The sequence below is a fragment of the Bos grunniens genome, chromosome 20 (assembly GCF_055505025.1).
Source record: "Bos grunniens cultivar Pamir isolate PY7600 chromosome 20, Bosgru_T2T1.0, whole genome shotgun sequence".
Taxonomy (NCBI): domain Eukaryota; kingdom Metazoa; phylum Chordata; class Mammalia; order Artiodactyla; family Bovidae; genus Bos; species Bos grunniens.
The window spans coordinates 64,030,697-64,057,427 of record NC_141184.1 but is presented as its reverse complement, the minus strand read 5'-3'; the positions used below and the strand labels follow the sequence as shown (position 1 = coordinate 64,057,427).

The 26,731-nt window shown below is 42.5% G+C and overlaps 1 protein-coding gene across 20 annotated transcripts in view; it reads right to left on the bottom strand.

The window, feature by feature from the left end:
• ARHGEF28 (Rho guanine nucleotide exchange factor 28) overlaps positions 1–26,731 on the bottom strand; it is a 342,857-nt gene that overhangs the window by 205,710 nt on the left and 110,416 nt on the right. For all 20 annotated transcript variants that reach the window (XR_015148969.1, XM_086362143.1, XM_086362150.1 and 17 more), the window contains 2 exons: positions 2,976–3,123; positions 112–405 (listed from right to left, as the gene is read on the bottom strand). Coding sequence is in view for 19 of the 20 variants with exons in the window: in XM_086362143.1 (XP_086218269.1) it covers positions 112–405; positions 2,976–3,123 (442 nt within the window). In the remaining variant the exon portion in view is untranslated. The remainder of the gene's footprint in view (positions 1–111; positions 406–2,975; positions 3,124–26,731) is intronic.

The following is a 26,731-nucleotide window of genomic DNA, read 5'->3' as shown; positions in this document are numbered from 1 at the left end:
GGATCAAAAGTAGGCAGGAAAACCCATCCAGATCAACAGAAAACAGATCGCAGAGCACCTTTTGAACTTCACATAGAGAGAAGACACCTGAATTTTCTGGTAAGGACTCACCTTCCAGTGAAGAATTCCCCAAGACGGTCCACCCCAGAGGCAACTCCAGATGAGTCAGGGCCAGCACGAGCTCCTCGTCCAGAGCAGGCAATGCCCCCGCCGTCAGGGCAAACGGGGTCAGCAAGGTCTGGTGGCTGCTGGCGGTGAGGCGATCGGCCTGGGTGACCAGCAGACGGGCCAGCCTGCAGGCCATGTTGTCCACGTAGGTCACGGAGTCAGAGCCCATGGTCACTGGGGAGTAACCTTCCGAGCACAGGCACACAGACACGGTGACCGTCTCCTGAAGCCCGTGGCCTGGACAACAAGACAGTGAACAGTTCACCCTGAGGCCGCCGAAGACGCACTCCCAGTGTCCAAAGCGAGAGGCCAAGCATACACACCACACGCTCAGAAGAGTAAGGCAGACAGGAAATGCAGCCAGTCAGCTTTAAACGCTGCCCAGCCGGCGGGTCCAAATGAACACTGACCCCATCTTCTTCCAGGGACTCCAGTTCCAAGCTAACTTTTATGAGCTCTGACCATTTTAGTACCTGTTCTCTTGTCATTATTTCCCTGGTAGCTCAGTTGGTAAAGAATCTGCCTGCAGTGCAGGAGATCCAGGTTCAATCCCTGGGTGGGGAAGATCCCCTAGAGAAGGAAATGACAAACCATTCCAGAATCCTTGCCTGGAAAATCCTATAGACAAAGGAGCCTGGTGGGCTGCAGTTCATGGGGTTGCAAAGAGTTGGGCACGACTGAGTGACTAACACCAACACTCCTATCATTACCACTGCTGTTTGGCACAACTTCACCACGTACTTCTGCCCAATCGTCAAATTCAAGCTTGTTGTCTTAAAGACCTTTGTCCTTTTCTGTTCTGGCATTTCCTTCTGAGTCACAGGTTTTTTATATATTTATTTAGGTGATCATTTTCTAAGGCAGCACCATAAAGCTACACAAGTTTACCCTAATTCCTAAGCGTCCTTTTGAACATTGAGTAGGATGGGTAAACGCTAATCCACAGAAACATTAAAAATAATGTTCACTGCCCAGGCCACTTCTGAGAGCAGCGTCTCTGTTCTGTAGCTATTCTTAATGCCTCTGCTATTGGGCGGCCACCTAACCTTGCTGCTTCTCCCTCCTCCTCACACTCTTCCTTCATTTTACCAAGGTTGGGAACTTCGCCCCAGGTATGTTTTTGTGTTGTCCTTGGCAGAATCTCACACTTCTCTGACTATGATCGTCATAGCTGGACAGAGAAGGGTTAACACTCGGCCACCACTGACCCCCAAGCAAAGGACTACCGGGCACAGATCATCCTTGTTCTGCCTTATATTCTCCAGAGCCTTTCCCTAAGAGCTCTGCTGCCAGGCTTCAAGGAACAAGAGCATCCTGGGCTTACCAGGCAGGAACTATTGTTGCCATTTTTTCTCATCATTGTTGCCATTTTCTCATCATCGTCTCTTTAAAGTGGCCCAGCAGTACAAACACAGAACGCAGCTCTGCCACCAGACTAAATGTGTCTAGCATATACTATAGAAATCTGTTGTCCATACTTCAGAAAGGTACCCTTGCAAAGCTATATCCAGGAAAATTTAAGATTCAGAAACAGAAACTGTCCTTTGCCTGCAAGGAATTTGTTAAATTCAAGGTATGAACGCTCCCTTCTAAGCAGGCCACAGTATACTCAAACAGATGTTCTTCAACACACAAGGAGTGGGGAGAATATTCACCCCGACATGCAAGTAAAGAAAAAGATAAAAATGTTGATGTTAGGAGTAGCACTTCTGTTATTATTTTTATTCTCTCTCTACATAGAAGCTTGATTAAAAAGCAGAAAAACCAAGAAAAGAGGGCCAAGCCAAATGCAGCAAAAGCAACACAAATGCCCAAGCAAAAGGGGAGAGGCAAAGGAGACTGACAGCCAGTATAATTTCTGCCTTTAATGTGGTTTGACTTCTTTTTTTTTTATGAGGATGGGAGTTCCTGGGCCCAAGATAGGAGAGCTTAAAATTGCCCAAAGTCCCAGAAGTAGGACAGTAGATTAATTCGGCGATCAAACCCAAGGAGGTCTGCAAGGTGTCTGTAGGTCACTACCATTCTCACTATTCCTGTGTTTGCATATGTACTGTCTTCCTTCTTCCCACATGCAACAGATATCCTACAGAAGCACTTAAAACATTTTGTTTTAAAAAAAAATGAAGCTAGTCTTACCTATTAAAAAAATTGAGGAGTCCCTAGATGATATAATTTAAAGGGATCTTAAAGACCCACAGTTGAAATCAACCAATCCACAAACAAGAAAAACAACAAAAACCCCCCTTTCCTACAGGTAAAGGATGCCTTAATTCACCTTTAGATTAGAGCTTGCTGTCGGATGCACAACCCACACCCACTGAAAATACAAAAGGACTGTCCCTAAGGAATGCTGTTGGCTCATAACTTGTCATCTGTCACTGTGATACTTGAAGACATTGGGAGAACTACAGGTTTCAGAATGTGAATGGTGGTGGGATGAGAAAGTTCTAGAGCCTGAGATCCAACAATGAAACATCTGGATAGACAGGATGCTGAGTAAGGAACCCCAGCCACCCAAGGGAGCAAAGCAGAGAGAGGCTGCTAGACCAACCACAGGAGAATGAGGCAGAGAGAACTAAGATGGATGTCAGGTATCTCAGGCCTCTCTGAGCTGTCCCTGGCCACGGGTCCCAGGACAACAGGAGGCAATATTAAGACAGATTGCATCCAGAGCCCCGCTCCCCAGTCTGGAGGGTAAGTCTAAGTTGTGGCTGCTTGGGGACCTGCAGACACAGCTGGAAGAGCCTCAGACATGAGATAACCCAGCGTTGAGTACACACACACACACAGACACACACACGCCTCACCTGGAATGCTGGACTGGAGAACATTATCTTCTGTGCGCTCTGCAATCACGATGTGTCTCTGATGAGATCCATTATAAATAAAGTAAAACTCAGCATCTTTAGGAAGATAAACATTTTTGCCAAACTTCGCGCAGACCGTCATCTGACCCTGAAAAATGAACAAGTCGAGGCATCATCACACTTCCTTGTCCTGGCTCTAAGAAACCAAATAACAAGGGCCCCAGGCCAAAACAGGGTCCTTTGTTATGTTCGCTTCACGTGGGCAAGCCCAAATATCATGAATCCTTCTTCCCAACAACAACATTTTGGACCTCAGGGAGATGCTTTCTGATCTATTTATGTATGCATGTCAGAGCTGGTTTGTTCTGCTTTCAAAAGTGAAGAAGTTAGGGCATACAAAAGAATATTTTTATTTATTAGATGATACTTTGTTCTTTACTTTCTTTGAATTCCTACCTGATGAATATATTGCTTGTATTTATGTTTTCCTGCACCTGAGATACTTCAAAATAATTATTCTTAGCTGGGGCCTATGTACTAGACCAAAGCAGCTTATAAGAACTTTGCGTTTCCTCAAGCACTGCCAGATAAACAGCCCTATGCAACCCAACAGTTGGCATGCCCTTTCTCACCACTGTTTGTCTTCTCTGAGGGACTGCCAGGTCCACTTTCTCACCCAGCCTGGCCTCACACCTTCTATAGAAAAGCTTCCGGCTGGCACCAATCCCTGCTAAACACCCAGGGTCCCACCGTGGGTCACTGAGGCACACTTGGAGGGAGGGAGGGAGGGAGGGAGGGAGGGAGGGAAGGAAGGAGGGAGGGAGGGAGGGAGGGAGGAAGGAAGGACAGAACTCATGTCAGAAGGAAGGACAGAACTCATGTCAGAAGCAGCAGCAGGCTAGCACCCCCCAGTATATTAGCATCCAGGGGTGGTGTGGGGCGGCCAGTCAGTCTACAGCCCAAATACCAGTGATGGATGAGCCTTCCGGATCTCCAAGGATTCAGGACACTCCCTCTTCTCAAATACAAAAAGGCAGTACAAAGGGGGCCTCCAGGGAGCAGGCACACACCCCCCAGCTTGTAGGGGTGGCTGGGAAATAGAAACCAAGAGGTAGAGGGCTCCAGGGCTCAGTCCAGGGTGGAGAAGGATGTGAGCTTTTGTGCGCCTGCCCAACAAAAACAAAACTACCCTTCCAGAGTTCCTCATCCTGTGACAGGAGAAAAAGTGAAGACAGAAAGGCCCCCCGAGTCTCCTTCACATCTGTTAGCCTCTGATGGATATCAGCATGATATTCCATAGGATATAAAGAGGTAGACCAATCAGGATCAAAAACAAAATCAGCGTGGACCTCCTCTTTCCAGTAACTACATGGTTATTCTTGCTAAAATTTTTAAATAAACAGACTATGTCTTCCCAGTGGTTTGCAATGCACCATACACACAAAACATCATCTTAAATCATAAATAAGAATAAATACAAACTGTGGAGTTCAGGGAAAAAAAAACACTAGTTTCCTATTTTGAATTATCCTTAATCTGCCTGTGAGCAGGCGCATTAGCAGGCATGTAAGCACATGCTCACATGCACACACACACATATATACACAATCAATAGAAAATAACATGCCAAGAAAAATCTACCATACAATAGTTTCCAGAAAAAAAAGTTCAGGAAGAGGATCAGAAAGGCAAAAAACAATAACAACTGTCTGACATGACAGACAGAGGAAACTGAGATGAAATTCCATTTCCTAAAAAAGGAAGACCAGTTTGCTTTAGTCATGCTCCTGGTTTCTAAAGAGACTGCTAACTACCCATAGACAAAATCTAAACTGATGTGTTGGTGACTTTTTTTTTTAATGTTGGAAAATAAACTGTACCAACAGGTCAAAGTTTTTCACAGATCAAAAGCATATCTAATCTATATCTGTTCAAAACAACGATCATAGTACATTTTATTTGGCTAGGTGAACCAGGACTATGCCTTATGAAAGTTTAACTGCAATCCTTTTCAATGCAATACAGCCCCAAACAGTAGAGCTTTACAATTCAATTATGCCTCCCTTTCAAGACCATACTATGCTTTACATTGGTCAAAGATAAGCAACAGGTGAGAAATAAGATGCAGCCATTACAGAGATGTCCAGAAGTCCTAGCATTAAGAAAAAAATCCACAAGAAAAAGAGTCTCTCGTTTGCTAATCACAAAGAAATCAGAAAGATGTGGTGAAGAATATTAGGGAGGGAGGAAATGATACAGAAACCATCAGAGACCCAGTGAGACAGAAGGGGGTGGCAGGACAGGAAGACAGGGAGAGAAAATAGGAAGGGACGAGAACATTCCACCCAAAAAAGTCAGATAAAGTTGAAAAGAGATTTCGATAAAGCTACAAAGGAGACCAGCAGGAGGAAAGAGACTCTGAAAATGTGCTGAGGAACAAGTAAGCGTCACCAATCAGCCACAGGTGACAGTCCATGCCTGAGAGTGAGGACATCCTAACCACTGTGGCCATTCAAAGCTACTTTTCCCAAAAGGCCATTTTATTAATGGCAAACATAAATTCCAATGTATAGATTTCCAGTGTGTCTCCATCACTTCCCCATCTGGACTCAGTTGCATACTTTCTTTCAGGCAATTGAAAACTAGAAACTTTTGTAAGTGAATGCTGGCATCAATATCAGAATCATTCTGCTTTTACACAGAAAAAAGACACATGTTATCACCTGTTAATTCACTCTATCCCAAATAAAATTTTAAAAACTCAGCTATTTCACCAAAACTTCTGGAAACACCAGGAGGCTTAAGAGGCAAAATTATTTTCCCAATTTAATCTATAGATTTAATACACTCCAACTAAAACCAAAACTAAATTTGTCAAATGAAAATCAACAAACTTACTCTCAAGTTCATGTGGAAGAATAAATACACAAGACTAGAAACAAAAGTTTTGAGAAAGAGAATATGGTTTGAGCTGGGATGAGGGGATCAGAACTTGCCCCTGCCATGGAAATTACGTAACAATGAAGGAAGGTGGCATTTCAAATCAGTGGGGAAAGAATGCACTACTCAGTAAACCATTCTGAAACAGTAACTATCTATTAGGGGCAAAAACATTCTTCACATCAAATAGTTAAATTCCCAATTAATTCAACATAATCCATAAGTGCATAAAATTAGAAAACTGTCTTAAATTTTTCATTTTTGAACAAAATAACAAAGATATATAAATTTCATCTATACTAACACCACCCTAATTTATCAAACTTTAAAAATTTTTCCTATTTCCTTCCAGTCTTTGTTCAACACACAGTTAATTATTACATAGTTATACTCATGGCATAAATACACATATGGTTGTACTTTTCTCCTATCCAAAGCATTTTTCCATGTTGTTACAATTTTGGCACCATTTTCAACTGCATTCCATCGAGTTGTCTGCTGTTCCCTAATTTCCTTAATCATTCCTCTATTGTACATTAAGGGTATTTCCAGCTTGTTAACATTATAAAAAAAAAAAACATTAAGTACTTTCATGCCTATTGTTTTTATTCTTTAAATTACTTTTTAGAGTAGAATCCCAGAAATGAGGCCAAGAATGGACACAATTGTCACAATGTGTGTGATTGCTTTCCAAAAATGTATCAGCTTTTGAATCAATACATGTATATGTGTGGCTGAGTCCCTTCCCTGTTCACCTGAAACTATCACATTGTTAATCAGCTATATCCCAATACAAAACAAAAGCTAAAAAATACAACTCTCGTCATCACCTGTACTGGTCAAGAGTATTATTTTTATTCCAACTTTCCCAAAAGTTTTATTATTCCCTAAGTTAACAGATAATAAACAGCTTCTCACTTATTTCATATTTTTTCCACTGCTGCTGAAATTTATTGGCCACTTTTATCAAAGCCAATATTGATAGTTGCCTGATTAAATCCTGATTTAAAGAATTTTAGTCTTCTCGCCTCTATTTATCTAAGGTCACCTCTGCCTTGAAAGAAAGTGAAATTGCTCAGTCATATCCAACTCTTTGCGACCCCATGGACTGTATGTAGCCTGCCAAGCTCCTCTGTCCATGGAATTCTCCAGGCAAGAATACTGGAGTGGGTAGCCATTCCCTTCTCCAGGGGATCTTCCCAACCCAGTGAACAAACCCAGGTCTCCCACATTGAAGGCAGATTCTTTACCCTCTGAGCCACCAGGAAAGCTAATGAAAACGGGAGTGGGTAGCCTATCCCTTCTCCGGGAGACCTTCCTGACCCAGGGATCAAACTGGGGTCTCCGGCATTGCAGGCAGATTCTTTACCAGCTGAGCTACCAGGGAAGCCCCTACCTTTGCCTTAATCAGGTCAAAATTTTCACTTTTGCAAATGAACCAGTTGAAAGCAACATCACAACCATCCCCTTTCTCCTATTACCTTCTCATGCCCAAATCAAAAGCACTAGAGTACTCCCGTAAAACCACTAAAGGTCAGGTCATATGGAAAACAGGAGTAATAAAAGTAAGGCAGAAAACCTTAACTAAGTATAATCACACTAAATATCTCTCAGTATAAGCACAGACCCAAAAAATTAACTAATTAAACCAACACTTTTTTTTTTTTAACCATCAAGCATCCCCCTGGAGAAATTCTACTTGTAAAACTCATCAGTAATGTCCACGATCAAATCTTCTGCTGAAATGCTGTGACATCTATGTATTTCTTCTCAGAGGAACCAAAGAGATAGAAAATGTATTTGCCATCTTAAAGTATTTCTTCCAACTCTCTTAACTCATCTTCCAATGGCATTTAAGAAGAAAATGGACAGTGACATTGATGTGCATATTCTAAATATTTTTCATTAATCTATAATGGCCTCTAAGTCAAGTTCTCTAATACCCTCAACAACTTGGTGGCTATATTATCTTAATCTGAGTATTAGGTATTCTTGTATGAATGTTCTCCCTCCCTCTCTCCCTTTCCTTTCTCACGCTCTATAGACAAGACACCTGTACATACTTTGTTAATAAGTGTCACCTGCTGGACAACAACCTTAACTATCCACTTTCTAAACCACCTGGCCCAACAGGGAATAGGCAAATAGTATAGTTTCAAATGATGACAACAAGAACGAAGTGTGCAAGCACACACCTTTTTACAGTGAGGTTTCTTTAATCCGGGTCTACAGGAAGAGTCCATCTGGGTTTCTGGTGGTCTGGGAAACTAAAAATTATTAGCAAAACTGTTTATGCACATGTGTGTGCAATTTTCTAGGGGTTCCCAGGTGGTGCTAGTGGTAAAGAATCCGCCTGCCAGTGCATGAGTCTTAAGAGCATGAGTTTGATCCCTGGGGCAGGAAGATCCCCTGGAGGAGGGCATGGCACCCATTCCAGTATTCTTGCCTGGAGAATCCCCATAGACAGAAGAGTCTGGTGGGCTGTAGTCCATAAGGTTGTAAAGAGTCAGACACCACTGAAGCAACTTAGCACTGAGTCCAGTTTTCTAAGGAATGGTTTATAGTTTTCATCACATTCTCAAAGGCATTCAAAGATTCCAAAAAATGTTAAGAACTCTAGCTTTTATAGTAACGAACAAAAATGGGAATTTAACAAATGCTTTTTATTGATAATTGTCACCTTTTAATATGACAGTAAGACTGTTTGGTTTTCTAAGGTGTTCTAGTATTCTGCATAGACTTTATATGGGATAATTTCTAATAGAAGCACAATGAGGGTGTTAATTGACATGTCAAATATCACAATGAATGTTTCCTAATACATGCCATTAAAACCATAATCGTAATGTAAATAACACATTCTATCAAATTTGATTGTTTTTAATATTTGAAACTTGTCCTTTTTACAGTAACAACAACAAAAATAGTCATTTTCCCCCAGAGACTTCTCTGCAGAGGAAAGTGTGTTAAATGTTGTAAGAGCCTTAAAAAAATACACTTTAAAGAGATACATTGTCCCATGCCATAGGTAAAAGAGAATAAAAGTACAGGTATTAGTTAGAATCAACACTAATAGGATTTCAGAGCCAGATTAACAGTATTGGATTTCTTCTTTTCTGCCTCACCCCAAGTTATATTATCTTTACATTCCTTAAGAAAAATTCCAAAGAAAGTGCTATGGGCAAAAAGTCTCATTCCTAATTACTGTATTCAGCTGAAGTACTTCTTTAAACAAAGCTTGAAAAAGGAAAACTGATTTCCTATATACTGTGTGTACATATTATATATAAATGCATATTTATACACGTACATTTATTATTTTTTATGTGAACAGTATTCCTCAATTTATTAAGTGATTTCTTGTGTATTTTCTCATCTCATTCCCACAAGAATGTCTGGGAAGGGTTACCATGATCTTTATTTTATAGATGAGAACACTGATACCATCAGGCCCAGCATATGGCAAAGCCACAATCAAATCTGGATCTTCCTGTTTCAGGCCCAGCACACCTTCCTTCCCAACATGTCCCTGTACAAACAGCAAGTGCTCAAGTATTAACTGACTTATCTACACCTTTACACTTAACATTTATTTTATACTGAATATAATGATTCTCATCCTGAAACCCACGGGTAGACATGGTGTGGAGAGAGAATGGGAGGTAGGAGAAACATTCCTTAATTCCCATGAAGAACACGCTTCATACAGTTTTAAGCATTCACCTGGGGACAGTAGACGTCGGTCTTTTAACCAGAGAGTCCTCGGAAGGTACAAGGAGCTTATGATTCCAAAAGGTTAAGAACCACTGATTTAAAGCATGTTTGAAGTGACTTCCCTGGTGCTCCAGTGGTTGAGACCTCTGTCTTTTCAATGCAGGAGGTATGCGTTTGATTCCTGGTTGGGGAATTAAATCCCTCATGACTTGTGATATGGCCAAAAAATTAAGCATGCAGGGAACCCAAAGCTGGTGCTCTGTGACAACCTAGAGGGGCGGGATGGGGAGGGAGGTGGGAGGGAGGTTTAAGAGGGAGGGGACATGTGTATGCCTGTGACCGATTCATGTTGATGTATGATAGAAACCATCACCATATTGTAAAGTAATTATCCTCCAATTAAAAATGAAACTAAATTTTAAAAATAAGTAAAACATGCTTAAAGCATCTTTTTCTAATTTAGTTTTTAATTGAAGCATAATTGCTTTAAAGAATTGTGTTGGTCTCTGCCAAACATCAACATGAATCGGCCATAGGTACACATGTGTCCCCTCCCTCTTGACCCTCCCTCCCACCTCCCGCCCCATCCCACCCCTCTAGGTTGTCACAGAGCCCTGATTTGACTTGCCTGAGTCATACAGCTAATTCCCATTGGCTGTCTATTTTACATACGATACTGTGAGTTTCTATTACTCTCTCCACACTACCCCCTTTCCTTTCTCCACACTCCCCGCCCCCACCCCGTGTCCGTATGTCTGTTCCCTAGGCCTGTGTCTCCATTGCTGCCCTGCAAATAATTTCATCAGGACCATCTTTCTAAATTCCATATATATGCATTAGTATATGACATTTGTTTTTCTTTCTGACTGACTGCACTCTGTAAAGCATCTTTTGCATAGTGTAAAAATATCAAGATCACTAAAATTTATCATCCAAACCAAATCTAAGTCAACAAAATCCACTTGAATATGAATTGAACTGGTTAAGTCCAGGAGGAAATATCAGAATGTCATTTTCTTAAGACAGATTAAACCAATATGAGCTAAAAGACTCACAAGACGTTTCTTCAGAATTGGCTTTTGGGGTAGAAATGGCTTTTTTCCCCCCGACAGGATGAAATAGAGCAGGACAGGCTAACATTCTTACTGGTAACAAGAAAACAAAGATGGAAAAATTAAAAGTAATATTCTTAAAAGCATCAGAAAACTCTGGAAATGTGAATAAAATATAATTAAAACTGTGGAAAGGGCAGAACCATTCTGAGAAGGTATAGAAGCTAGAAGAGAATGGAATGACATCTTTAAAGTAATAAAAGAAACTGATGACCTAAAATTCCATACCTAACAAAAACATTCTTAAAACTGAAGTTGAAATTAACTGTTTAAGACAAATACTGAAGGAATTCCCTGTTAGCACTAAAAGAATTACTAAAACAACATATTCAAGCAAAAGTTAAATGAACTCAAATAGAAATGTGAAAATACAAGAGGCAATGAGGTATAATGATGTGAGTAAATATAATTAATACCTAATGTACAAAATAATAATTATAAAGTCGTGGAGTTTAAAATATTTGTATAACTACAATATCTGACTACAGTAACATAAAAGGGAAGTAGAATTAGAGCATCTAAGAGTTTTGGGAAAGCATTAAAAGCAATAACTTACTATATAATGTGTCAAATCTACTACTAACAGAATGGGAAAAGAATGTATAGTTAACAAGTTATAGAGTAAAAATGAAATAGAAAATACTCAAAAACATAAGATAGGAGAAATTAAGAATGTAAAACATGTCAAATAGAGGGTTATATGATAGATATAAATCCAACTGTATCAGCAATTTTAATATAAACAGACTAACTGATCCCAATACAATGCTGAGGCAGTTAAGTATGGGTTTTCAAGAACAAGAACAATTCAAGAACAATAACAATAACTATATGCTGCTTACAAGAGATACACTTTAAAAATAAAGCAGAAAGTTTTAAAGTAAAGTAAAAAGATACACTATGCAACACAAACCAAAAGAAAGCTAATATAGCCAAAGCAATATCAAAGTAGTTTTTAAATCAAGACATATTACTAGAGAAAGAGGACCCTTTCATCATAAAGTGTAAGCTAAACAAGCTGATACAGGACTAAATCCATATGCATCTAATAAATAGCTTCAATATATATAAAAGAAAAAATAACAAATCCAAAAAGGAGAAATTGAAAAATCCACAATCCCAGCGGGAAACTTTAACATGCCTTTCTCAACAGTGACGGAACACAAGTGACAAGGAAATAAACCTGTGAACACACAATTAGCAGATTACTAATCAAAAGGAATAACTGCCATAAGCTAAATGTATATAGCAGTATTTATTTTAAAAGGCACCCATTATCCAAACCTCTGCATTATACTCAGTTAGACATAAACACAAACATAAAAAATTCTTGATGATTTTCCCACTGGATGAAATGATTCACCACTATAGAATTAAAATAGCCTTTGTTCCTGTAACACAGCTGACTTGAGTGAAAAACAATTCACGATGATGGTCAGAAGATGACTCCAGGTTTCTCACAAGGCCAGAAGCAGGCTTTAAAAAGTTGCTCAGCTTACTTCCTTTTAACATCACTAACTTATTCACAGATTCCATAAAAACACAGAACTAGAAATTGAAAACAAATAACTGATACTTCAAGTAGATCACAGTAGGAAAGATACCAGGTTGGATATAAGAATACTTAAAGTATAATCGCTACCCTTCCATTATCAACATTTCTTGAGGACTAAATGTCCTGCCCTTGGTTCCAAAATAATCAACTGAAAAAAATTAAGAATGAAACAAAATGTTTAATAATTGGATATCAGAGGGGGTTTTAGTCAATAATCAACTAAGCATGAGCTATCACTGAGACAGCCACCCGATGCTAATTCTGCCCAACTCTGCATTGAGGAAAATCTAGAATGTTCCTTAAGAATGATATCGTCCAGCTCTTCTCTGTACCTATCAGACATACCTGGGCCATGAAATACTTGAAAACATACAGACCAAACTGACAACATGCGTAGAGGAAAATGACAAGGATGCTGCAGGGACACAGAGGCCGAGCTGTCGTACGGCAGAACAATTGAAGGAACTGGGGCTGTTTTGCCAAAGGAGAAAAGACTCATGAGTAAACGGTCACCGTCACAAATACCAGGATCTGCCATGCAGACAAGAGGCTAGACATGTTCTGCAGGCCCCAGGGGAAAAGCATGAAACAATGGAGGGAAAGACAGGGCATCGAGTTCAGCTCTCCAGTGAGAGCCTTCTAAGGATTGGAGATGTCCAAAGATGACATGAATGACTTCATCTTAAGAGGAATAAGCACTAGCGGAAGGAGGAGGCTTTGATTTTTGTTTTTCCTTTGCTTATTTGTTTATTCTAAGAGAATGAGGCTATTTAGGCTTCAAAGTCCAAAATTGATAATACCTTGAATAATACCTCTACGTTACTAGCTTCAATATGAAAAAAATGGGAGGTCTACATAAGTGGTGATTGGAATTTGCTTATTTAATTTCTCCCATATTCTTTCGCTTTGGTTTATTTCTTAGCTTCTTGGATTGATGTTTAGTTTATTTTTCATTCTCTGAATTGGTGGTTTTCAAACTGACATTAGGGGGACCACAGATTTTAACAGAGGAAGGTTGCAACTTTGCGAACATTCCTTTTAAATTTCATTTTGGAAACTATGTTTTCAGTTACATTTATATCTAAAAATATTTAATTCACTTAAATGTATTATTTACCAAATTTTGATACACTGGAGAAGCTTTGCACTCCTAGGCTAAGTCATTGTTCTCATTGAATTAACGAACATAATAAATTCAAAGAAAACATTTATAATAAAGTTTGTATCAAGTTTATACATTCTCCATAATACTTTGTGTGGGGAAAAAAAGATTCCTCCTTCAGAAAAAAAGTTTCAACCCCATCTATTTAGAGTCTCTAAGGAAATGGCAACCCACTCCAGTGTTCTTGCCTGGAGAATCCCAGGGACAGGGGAGCCTGGTGGGCTGCCGTCTATGAGGTTGCACAGAGTCGGACACGACTGAAGAGACTTAGCAGCAGCAGCAAGGCCCCTCTGACTCTAGCACACCCTCTGTTATCTAGTCTGTGTTGGAAAATAAAGTCCTATTAGCTCATTTTACATTTCAGAGCTCAAGCTTTATATTCACAACACAATAAACACTGCTGCTGCTGCTAAGTCACTTCAGTCGTGTCCAACTCTGTGCAACCCCATAGACGGCAGCCCACCAGGCTCCCCCGTCCCTGGGATTCTCCAGGCAAGAACACTGGAGTGGGTTGCCATTTCCTTCTCCGGTGCATGAAAGTGAAAAGTGAAAGCGAAGTCGCTCAGTCGTGTCCGACTCTTAGCGACCCCATGGACTGCAGCCCACCAGGCTCCTCCATCCATGGGAGTTTCCAGGCAAGAGTACTGGAGTAGGGTGCCATCGCCTTCTCCACAATAAACACTATGACTCATCAAATTCAAACTCAGGTTGAACCTATGCAGACAGTAAGCTCACATGGTTATTTCTAACATTTGAAGTCTATAGATTTATGTCAAACCAAGTGATGTCTGAAAGTCAGTGTAGGTCTGCTAACAGTACTGAACACACCACTCCAAAGACTACCAGGAATACAAGGAAACATAAGTCTGTAAATTGATCTCTCCTAGACAAAGAACTGAACCACACCGTCTGTATTCTTATTTCAGGGTAGGCCACGGAGCTCCTGCACTCCACAGGAAATCCCTCTCATGAGGGCACACGGGAAAGGAGCCCTGCACCCCTCTCCTCTGGCCAGCTATGCCAAGACCCCTCTCCCCAATGCACACAGGCACACACTCATGCACACACACACACACAGGCCCTTCTTAAATAAGAACACAGAAGATCCTGCCAAGTAAAAAGATCCTGTGCAAAATAAAAGAATCAGAATCCTCACTAGGAGAAGCATAGATTCTGAAACTTGCAAAATATACAGCTGAAAGAAACTTATCTGCAAGAAACTTACCTGGATCAAAACCCTGCCTTTACCAGTGACGTGAGGAAACTGAAGGCCCACCACGATAAGTGACCTGTTTTGGGTCCCATCACATAGCAGACCCAGGGCTAGAGCCCACGTCTTCACTCTGCTTCTAATCCTCTTCTCACTGCCCCAAGCTACCACTGCCAAGCCCTAAGTCAATCCTACTCCTTCCCCAAAGGACTGGGAAGAATCTCTATGGAAACAAATTAGAATCAGAAGCAAACTCCCCCAAAGTTCCCCAGTCCCCAAACCATCCATATCCTTCCACCCTCTCATCTCTGCTCTCCTAGACCTCCATTACCTCTGCTCAACCTCAGAGTGCTCTCAGGGCCCATGGCTCTTCTTCTGACCCTTTTCCTTCCCAAATAAGAACCAATGCAGGTAAAAGCCAGCTCAGTCACAGGATGGGAAACATGATGCCACAGAAACCAGAGAAGCAGGACAATGAGGAAAGAGCATCCAGAAATCAAGATCAGCCTCAGCTCCCAAAGAATGTATGGGAGGCAAGAGAAAGACTGAAAATGAGGGCTCAGTGGGGAGAGAAAGGATAAAACGGCAGCAGCAGAGGGCTGAGGCGTGATAACAATGGCAAAAGGACAGCTAGAAAAACAAAGCACCATGGAATGTAACTGAAACAGGAACAGGGCCAGAAAGATGGAAAACAGATAAATCAAAATGAGCAGATGAGACACAAATGTCCACCCTCCCAGGAACTACAATGTGGAAACACTTTTGTAAAAAGAAGGGGGGTAGGGGAGAGGACCTGAATTTCGATGCCTGCAGAGAATATCTCATCTGATCAAAATCAAGAACTAAAGGCAGGGACTTCCCTGAAGGTCCAGTAGTTAAGAGTCTGCACTCCCACTGCAGGGGCACAGGTTCAATCCTTGGTTGGAAACTAAGATCCCACATCCCACATGGCACATAGCACACACGAAAAAGAGACAGACTAATAAATATCATTTTAAAAAACTGAAGGCAAAAGAAACAGTACAGAATGTGCACGTTTGTGACACATCATAAAGGCAGGAGGGCGCGTCTTCAAACTCCTCACATCCAGCTACCTGCCACAACCCCACGGTAGTAATTCTCTCTTTCCTGTGTCATGAGCAATAGTGCAGGAAGAAGGGGCGGACGCCCCAAAACAGTCCTTTCTCATTCTCCCTTTAGAATTGACAATGGCTTTGGAATTCAGGAGCCCCTTTTTCTGGCCTTGTCCTTTTTTGCCCCTTAAGATTCCCTTTGAATCTTCAGGTCAACTTCTCAGGCTTCTTAACCAGTGAAAAACAGGACCTAGATCCAGGACTTCCAGATGCTGGCTTCATAAGAGGTACCATTCAGTCACAAGTCAGCTGGAGTCTGCTCCCTGTTCCTAACTTGGCACAAAGTGCAGCAAGACGAGGGCCACATTTGGGGCCAGCACACAGAGAACCAACCCAAAACGGCCGAGCATGCGCTAACCTTGTGAATAATACTTTCCACCTCCTTAGTGCTTCACCACTCACAAAGTTTTTGTGCACGCTGTCCCACCTGAACCTCGCGATCTCCAGGGACACAGGCACATCAGAGACTGGCCCATGGATCCCCAGGTAGCCAAAACCAGCCCCTATGTCTCCCCACATATCCATGCTTCATTCAGGTAGGTACTGAGTGTCTACTAAGTCCTGTGGCTAAACCGAACCATCTACCCCATAATTCTAGTCTGGAGACAGACACAATGATCAAATAATTAAGCCTCTGATATGTGAGTGATTCAGAGCTTCCCTGGTGGCTCAGAGGTTAAAGCATCTGCCTGCAATGCGGGAGACCTGGGTTCAATCCCTGGGTTAGGAAGATCCCCTGGAGAAGGAAATGGCAACCCACTCCAGTATTCTTGCCTGAAGAATCCCATGGACAGAGGAGCCTGGTAGGCTGCAGTCCATGGGGTCGCTAAGAGTCGGACACGACTGAGCGACTTCACTTTCACTTTTCACTTTCATGCATTGGAGAAGGAAATGGCAACCCACTCCAGTGTTCTTGCCTGGAGAATCCCAGGAACGGGGGAACCTGGTGGGCTGCCATCTATGGGGTCACGCAGAGTCGGACACGACTGAAGTGACTTAGCAGCAGCAGCAGCATGTGAGTGATTTAGGGCTTCCCTGGTGGCAGTCCACAGGGTCGCAGAGAGTCAGACACGACTGAGCAACTTCACTTTCTTTCTATGTGAGTGATTCAGAAGACCTGATAAAAATAAGGTGGGGGTAAAGAGATGTTTTACATAGATCAGTAGGACAAACTCTCTAATGAGATGATGTTCTAATAGAGACCTATTGTAAGAGAGTGAGCCCCATGGATGTGAAAGACCATGTGAGGTTGAGGGACCAGCAAGTGCCCCAGAATGTCTGGAAAACAGCAAGGAAACCCGCTGGCTGAAGCAGCAGAGAAGGCAAATGGGAGGCAAGGTCAGGGGTAAGGAAAGGCCACCGTAAGGACTTGGGTGTTAACTCTGCAGAGGGAAGCCATTGCACTGTTTTGGGTAAAAAGGTGACGGGATCTGAATTTTATGTTAAGAGGATCCCTCTGGCAGCTATGTTGGGACTAGTCCGTGATGGGACAAGGGTGGAATCAGGGGGGCCCACTGCAGGAACCCAGGCAAGAAGTGATGAGCGTTTCTCGCCCTACCATGGAGGCTCTGCCAAGAGGAGGCCCATGCACCAGCCTCCCAGGAGACCACATCTTTATTCAGCTCTGCTTCTCACCGACTGCAGAAGGCCCCATAGCTGGTACCACGAGGAAGACGGGGCCACAGGGTATAAACGGACACTTTCCAGGCGTGGGGAAGTAGGCAGGTGTTCTAGGGCCCTTGTGAAGATGTTTTGAGGAAACCCCGGCCATTCCTTCCATTTCTTATAGGGACATGGAGGGATGATGGACGGATGGAAGGAAGGAAGAGCTTCCATTTACCCCTCTGCTGGCATTTCTCAGTCAGCAGTTTACAAATTCACATGATCAAAGAGTGAAAGTAAAAGTCACTCAGTCATGTCCGACTCTTTGCAACCCCATGGACTAAACAGTCCATGGAATTCTACAGGCCAGAATGCTGGAGTGGGTTGCTGGTCCCTTCTCTAGGGGATTTTCCCAATCCAGGGATCGAACCCAGGTCTCCCGAATTGCAGGCGGATTCTTAACCACCTGAGCCACAAGGGAAGCCTGATCAAACAGTACTATGGTCAAATGTCTTTTCAATCTGAACATGAAACAGCTCTGACCATCCTCTAATTCTAACCCAAACCTCTGTGGTATATAAACTTCTGGTTCTTCATAGGATCAACCATAGACATTCAATAGACAAATACAATCTAATATGCTTTATAAAACTTATTGTGACAGATGCCTATTTTCAGATACTTTCAGTTCAGTCCAGTCCCTCAGTCGTGTCTGACTCTTTGCGACCCCATGAATCGCAGCACTCCAGGCCTCCCTGTCCATCACCGACTCCCGGAGTTCACCCAGATTCACGTCCATCGAGTCAGTGATGCCATCCAGCCATCTCATCCTCTGTCGTCCCCTTCTCCTCCTGCCCCCAATCCCTCCCAGCATCAGAGTCTTTGCCAATGAGTCAACTCTTCACATGAGGTGGCCAAAGGACTGGAGTTTCAGCTTTAGCATCATTCCTTCCAAAGAAATCCCAAGGCTGATCTCCTTCAGAATGGACTGGTTGGATCTCCTTGCAGTCCAAGGGACTCTCAAGAGTCTTCTCCAACACCACAGTTCAAAAGCATCAATTCTCCGGCGCTCAGCCTTCTTCACAGTCCAGCTCTCACATCCATACATGACCACTGGAAAAACCATAGCCTTGACTAGACGGACCTTTGTTGGCAAAGTAGTGTCTCTGCTTTCGAATATGCTATCTAGGTTGGTCATAACTTTCCTTCCAAGGAGTAAGCGTCTTTTAATTTCATGGCTGCAGTCACCATCTGCAGTGATTTTGGAGCCTAGAAAAATAAAGTCTGACACTGTTTCCACTGTTTCCCCATCTATTTCCCATGGAGTGATGGGACCATATGCCATGATCTTCATTTTCTGAATGTTGAGCTTTAAGCCAACTTTTTCACTCTCCTCTTTCACTTTCATCAAGAGGCTTTTTAGTTCCTCTTCACTTTCTTCCATAAGGGTGGTGTCATCTGCATATCTGAGGTTATTGATATTTCTCCTGGCAATCTTGATTCCAGCTTGTGCTTCTTCCAGTCCAGCATTTCTCATGATGTACTCTGCATAGAAGTTAAATATGCAGGGTGACAATATACAGCCTTGACGTACTCTTTTTCCTATTTGGAACCAGTCTGTTGTTCCATGTTCAGTTCTAACTGTTGCTGCCTGATCTGCATACAGATTTCTCAAAAGGCAGATCAGGTGGTCTGGTATTCCCATCTCTTTCAGAATTTTCCACCGTTTATTGTGATCCACACAGTCAAAGGCTTTGGCATAGTCAATAAAGCAGAAATAGATGTTTTTCTGGAACTCTCTTGCTTTTTCAATGATCCAACGGATGTTGGCAATTTGATCTCTGGTTCCTCTGCCTTTTCTAAAACCAGCTTGAACGTCAGGAAGTTCACGGTTCACGTATTGCTGAAGCCTGGCTTGGAGAATTTTGAGCATTACTTTACTAGCATGTGAGATGAGTGCAATTGTGCGGTAGTTTGAGCATTCTTTGGCATTGCCTTTCTTTGGGATTGGAATGAAAACTGACCTTTTCCAGTCCTGTGGCCACTGCTGAGTTTTCCAAATTTGCTGGCATACCCAGTGCAGCACTTCCACAGCATCATCTTTCAGGATTTGAAATAGCTCAACTGGAATTTCATTACCTCCACTAGCTTTGTTCGTAGTGATGCTTTCTAAGGCCCACTTGACTTCACATTCCAGGATGTCTGGCTCTAGGTCAGTGATTACACCATCGTGATTATCTGGGTCGTGAAGATCTTTTTTGTACAGTTCTTCTGTGTATTCTTGCCACCTCTTCTTAATATCTTCTGCTTCTGTTAGGTCCATACCATTTCTGTCCTTTATCGAGCCCATCTTTGCATGAAATGTTCCTTTGGTATCTCTAATTTTCTTGAAGAGATCTCTAGTCCTTCCCATTCTGTTGTTTTCCTCTATTTCTTTGCATTGATCACTGAAGAAGGCTTTCTTATCTCTTCTTGCTATTCTTTGGAACTCTGCATTCAGATGCTTCTATCTTTCCTTTGCTCCTTTGCTTTTCGCTTCTCTTCTTTTCACAGCTATTTGTAAGCCCTCCCCAGACAGCCATTTTACTTTTTTGCATTTCTTTTCCATGGGAATGGTCTTGATCCCTGTCTCCTGTACAATGTCATGAACCTCATTCCATAGCTCATCAGGCACTCTATCTATCAGATCTAGGCCCTTAAATCTATTTCTCACTTCCACTGTATAATCATAAGGGATTTGATTTAGGTCATACATACCTGAATGGTCTAGTGGTTTTCCCTACTTTCTTCAATTTCAGTCTGAATTTGGCAATAAGGAGTTCATGATCTGAGCCACAGTCAGCTCCTGGTCTTGTTTTTGCTGACTGTATAGAGATTCTCCATCTTTGGCTGCAAAGATATTTTGCAGATACTTTACCACTGTCAAACTCCCCACCATAAAGATGTTACCAAAGTCATCTCAGGAAAGAGAGATTTCATTATAAATCACAATGAATATGAAATTTCTCACTTCTGGACATGAAAATTCAATGTGAAAATAAGACTATTTATCAATTTATTCACTGAGGTTCTTAAGAAACCGTAAGGATAAAAATGGCCATCATAGGATCTTTTGTGTCTTAATTTATAGTAGCATGCATTTGAATGCACCAGGCAGCATCTTATGCAAATTATTTCATGATGTCCTTACAACCATTCTTTGAGGCAGAAGCCATCAGTCCCATTTCACAGATGAGTAAACTGAGGCTCTCCAAGGTAAAACACTTTGACCACAGGGATCTGGAGGTTCAGGGACAGTACCAGGAATCAAACCCATCTCTGCTACCCTCCTAACTCCCGGCACATCCTGCCTCCATGCTCAGCACTACATCACCTGGAAGCAGCCCCTGGCCCACCGCACTGACAGTCTCCCCAGACTGACAGCTCCGCGGGGCCTCACGTTACATGGGAATGCATTTTGAGTGTCTGCTTAGAGGAAAAGACTCTTGTCCAAAGAACATGAATATTGTGACCACTTTTGAATCATTTTATTCTCTCTTCTCCTTTCATTCAACAAATAGCTGATGTGTGCCAGGCACAGATGGTAGGAAGAAGACAAAACCCATCCTGACCTTCACCAAGCTCACAGCCTGCTAGGGAGAGAAAAGCTCAAACACACACACTTTAGTGCAGGGCCCCCACACAGAATGGGGGCAGGAGGAACCAGTTCCATCTGCAACACCGGGAAAGACCTCCCAGAGGATGAAAGGGACTTTGTCAAAGGAAGGGAATTCTGAGTATAAAGATGGGGTGTGGAACAGTTCTTGGGGAATGATGGTTTGCTGTGGCCAGGTGGTAACAGCGGAGGTGGGGAAGAGGGCCAGGGGAAGCTGGACATGGAGGCAGAGGCCAGCTCATGGACAACCTGGGGCACAGGGACTCACTGGAGGGATTCTGAGCAGGGGAGGGACGCAATCGGAGCTGCCACTTGACCTAGAGGACAGAGTCACACCAGAAAGGGCACTGTGGAGGCTGGCCTTTCTTGGAGTACGGCCTCTTTCACAGTACCCTACTGCTCCATCATTTCTACAGAGTGCTTAAGATAACCCTAGAAGCTAGAAAAGCATGGGCTTGGAGCAACAGGACTGACCATGTGACGAGACGCGCTGGTCTGGATCTCCGTGCACATCCTGCTGCTGTAGACCAGCGGTCCCCACACCAGGGACTGGCTCTGTGGAGACAACTTTCCACGGACGAGGGGGAGTGGGGATGGTCTGGGGAGGATTCGAGCGCATCATATTTACTGTGCACTTTACGTCTATTATTGTTAAACCAGCTCCACCTCAGATCATCAGGCATCGGATCCCGGAGGCTGGGGACCCCTGCTCTAGAGTAAAGAAGGCAAAGGTCGACTGTGAGGCCTCTAGGCTTAGAGCAGACCTGGGTTTCGACCTCAGCTGCCTCCGCTACTTAAACCGTGAAATGGGGATACACACAGAACCGACCTACCACATGTGACAGTCAGGACTAAGTGAAGTCACATATGTTGATACATGTCCGCCAGCTAACACTTAAGTGCTTAATAAATAAATTGTTCATACTGTGCTTAGTTGCTCAGTCATGTCTGACTCTTTGCGACCCCATGGACTGTAGCCCGCCAGGCTCCTCTGTCCATGGAATTCTCTAGGCGAGAATACTGGAGTGGGTTGCCATGCCCTCCTCCAGGGGATCTTCCTGACCCAGGGATCGAACTTGTATCTCTTACATCTCCTGTATTGGCAAGTGGGTTCTTTACCACTGTGCCACCTGGGAAGCCCAATAAATAAACTGGCTATTAATATAATAGTACCAAAAACATTATCTGTTAGTATTCTTTGTTATTGAGGAAACATTTCTTGAACACCTACTGTGTGCCAAGCACTTTCCCCCATCTAGGGGTACAGTGTCCTCATTTTTGCAGATTAGGATATTATGCCCAAAAGGCTGAAGTATTCAACCAAACTTAGTATGACTCTCTCAAATTTTGCTCAGAGCCAGCAACAGGAGCTACAGAAATAAATGTAGAGAGGTAAAATAAGCACTATACACCCATTAAAACGACTTTACATTTTAGAATTGAAGATTCTCTCTACTTCAAAATAGCCTTCCCTCTAAACTGCAAGGGGAAAAAACTAGAGGTATTTTAATCCAAAAGATAATTTGCTCCAACAGTTTGGCCAAGTTGCATCAGTGATCGAATTCTTCTGGACCTGGTTGTTACTTCCGTCTGTCTGCGCTCAGCTTCCCCTGTGGCTCAGTGGTAAAGAATCCTGCAGTGCAGGACTGTCTGTTTACAGATAAACAAACAGAGCACTCACTTTCAAGGTCTGTAACCAAATACGTCACAAACTCTGGGTCCCATGGGACCTAGATTTACCTTTGTCACTGACTATCCTTTTTTGTCCAAGTCTAGGCAATATCTTAATGCACAGATACTGTGCAGACCTGTAAAGCAGAAGAGTCATTTCTTACTGTTTGTTGTTTCCATTTTGATCTTTCATATACCACTTTCTTCCTAATCCAAAGTAAGATAGTTTCATACTTCATTCACCAAGTATTAAGCCCTTATTTGAATACATTCCACCCTGTTCTAGGAACAAGGGAGGCAGCAGTGAAGTGAGCAATTCCCTGATCTCATGGTTTAGAGTTTTCTGCGGGGAAGACACAATCAATAAGAAAATATCATCAGATAATGCTGAGTGCCACTCAGAAAATTTAAAACAGAATGATAGCAAGGACCTAGAGAGTTATTTTAGATCAGACAGTCAAGGAGACCTTTGAGAGGCAGGGCATGGAAGCTGAGATTTGAATCGCAAGATTTACAGGGCGTTTTTAATGAAAGAGGAGAAAGCAATGAGAATGGAGGAAAAGGGAAGGAAACAAAAAAGGTCAATGAAAAAAGCCAATCTGCTGGAAACAGTCAACGAGGGCTCTGTCTGAGGCTCAAACACAGGTCTGAAAAGACAGGGAGCTGCTCCAGTGCCTTACTCTAGTGACAGGTAAGTCGAAAGTAAAGCTGGCCCCTGGAAGCTAGCTGGTGTAACACAATGAAAGTGCATTTCCTGCTCACATAACAGCCTCACGCAGACTGCTGCCTAGGTGGCTCTCCTCCAGGCAGCTTTCCAGGGACCCAGGCTCCTGCCACCTTGCGGCTCTGCCACCTGCAACACTTGGCTACAAAGCGACCCTGCTCCATCCCAGCTGGAAGGAGAAAAGAATGTGGGCCACCACAGCTGTCCAGGCCTGAGCCTGGCGCCCATCTCCTGCCCCGTTGCACTGGCAAGGCCTCAGCTACTAAGTGCAACTAGAAAACATTGTATAGTTGTGTGTCCAAGGGAAGGCTTGGTTATTGGCTTAATCTCTGCCACAGGCTCTGGCATGATGAGTGACTCCCAGAGGATATCTAAGAGCTAGGAGTGTCACTAAATCCCAAGCTCAGTTTAATGAAAATTGAATAATACTACCCTTCAAAAAAAAAAATCTAAGAGTTAGGGATTAGGACTTCCCTAGGGTCCAACAGTTAAGAATCCACCTTGCAATGCAAAGGATGTGAGGTTGATCCCTGGTTGGAAAACTAAGATCCCACATGACTTGGAGTATAAGTCCATGAGCCACAACTACTGAGCCCATGCGCCGAAACTACAGACGCCCAGGCATTCTGGAGCTCACAGGCCACAACTCCTGACCCCACAGACCACAACAACAGAGTCTGAGTGGCTACTTTCAAAAGCATATGCTGCATGCCCAGACTGTCTGCCTGAGTGTCTTTCTCTCTCTTTCTTTCTCTCACTCTCTCACACACACACACATATTTTCTGTCAACAGTTTTACCCCAAACGCAGTGCCAAAAGTTATACTTCTGCAAGTGTCCCTTAATTCAGGGGGAAAAAAAAACCTGGGAGAGAACAGCTTCATCAGTAAAGAACTGTTTACATAATAAAGGAAAACTGCACTGTTTTAAATGTTGTTCCAAGTGATAAAGAGAGATTTCTGACACCGAACAGTAAATCACGCCACTTGGTATTGTCCCAAAAGTAGAGCAAGCTCAACTAAAGGCTGCTGAAAGCTTCCCAGAGGCACACAGCTTTATAATTTACCTGTTAGAGAGGTCCAGCACTAACTCTCTCCCTTTAAAAACAGCAGCTCAGAGAGAAGTCAGCTGGCCACGTGGTGACCGGGGGCTGCCCTGACGCGTGGCCACACAGAAGCCTGCTGGCCGCTCTGCTGATGTGCCGGTGTCCTCGCCGCTTCCGCAATATTCCGTGAGATCCTTTCTCCAAAAAATCCTTCAACAGGGCTTCCCTTGTGGCTCAGAGATTAAAGCATCTGCCTCCAATGCGGGAGACCTGGGTTTGATCCCTGGGTCAGGAAGATCCCCTGGAGAAGGAAATGGTAACCCACTCCAGTATTCTTGCCTGGAGAATCCCATGGACAGAGGAGCCTGGCAGGCTACAGTCCCACGGGGTCGCAAAGAGTTGGACACGACTGAGCGACTTCACTTCAGCAAAGGAGTTAGACAGACAATTGCAGATCCACTCAGACTAACTCTGATAAGCCACTGACCAACTTGGTTTTCCCCCAAAAAAAAAAAAAATCCTTCAACAGCCAAGCAAAAGCATCCCCCCAAGACGTATGATGGTTTGTGTTTTTAAAGACACCTGTCTAACTGAAGAAATCCTTCAATTACAGCAAGCCCTGAAGTTATCCCATTCCTAACAGGATAGACAGACTGTATTTTTGGTTTTCTTTAAAGTTGGTAACTCTTAACCCCCATGAACCTGACGCCCCTCCCCTACCCCACCTCCACTGGTAAACACGTAAGTTTGTTCTCTTTATACATGGACGGACTCTGTTTTTAAATGGTTATACCCTCCTTCCAAATTACACATCTCCAAAACTTTCTGACCATATAAGGAAGGCACACGTAACTCTCCCTCAGTAAACATGTTCCCAACAGCCACAGACATTAAAGCATTCCCACTGAAACTCGATTTGCTAAATTTTGAGCCTATGGAGCACACAGTTGCTAAAAATGGATTATTCTCATCACAGAGAACATCAAGATAAGAGATGGATAAGAGATTAGAGATGTTCTGTTTTTTAAAGCGTCAAGGCAAAGAAGAGGGGAAAATTAAGAGTTTCAACCCATTATTACAATAAGAACAGCCCAGTCCAATCACACAGACTACTTCAAAGACATCTAAGATGTTGGTCTTCAACTGTTTGATCAAAGACTCAGTACCACCAATACAGTATATTAATGCATATATATGGAATTTAGAAAGATGGTAATAATGACCCTATATGCAAGACAGCAAAAGAGACCCAGATGTAAGGAACAGACTTTGGGACTCTGTGGGAGAGGGCAAGGGTGGGATGATTTAGGAGAATAGCACTGAAACATGTATATTATCATATATGAAACAGATCGCCAGTCCAGGTTTAATGCATGAGACAGGGTGCTCAGGGCTGGTGCACTGGGATTACCCTGGGGGATGGGATGGGGAGGGAGGTGGGAGGGGGTTCAGGATGGCGAACAAATGTATACCCATGGCTGATTCATGTCAATGTATGTCCAAAACCACAATATTGTAAAGTAATTAGCCTTCAATTAAAATAAAATTTAAAAAAAGACAATACAGACTAAAAGACCAAGAGATTCTAAGCAGGTGATTAATTTTTAGGGTAACCTCAAGAATCAATTTTTCTTTATAATATCTAAAGTTTTAAAACACTTTAGATAAACACTGAAAACATCCATCTTTTAAGATATTCCTCTTCATACCAGATATTTTAACCTGTACTAATTGGGGTAGCATCCATCATAAAGTCAGTACTGGAATGTATGTATATAAATATGTGAATATTTATATGTAGAATTTATATATATAAATATATTCATAAATATATATATTCATGTCATTATATATAACATATATATTGAACATATAATGTATAATTTATATACAGACAAGTATATGTATGTATATATAAATGTGTGAATATAAATCTATTAGAATGTGCGTTCTGATAAAAAATATTTTCATTTCCTTCATTATGCCTAAAAGGTACTTACGGATGCCAGGCAACACTGGAATCCAGCATGGTGAGCAGGATGTACCCTGTACACCACTGTTAGGAAACACATTTAATCCTTACAATAACATTGCAAGGTAGGTTTTAGAAGTCCCCATCTTATAAATGAAGGAGGCGAGAGGACAAATTACAAGGTCACAGCTGGGATCTGAGTTCACGTCTACCAACTGCTCGCTACCATTTCAAGATCAAAACAACTGTTATTACGTGGATG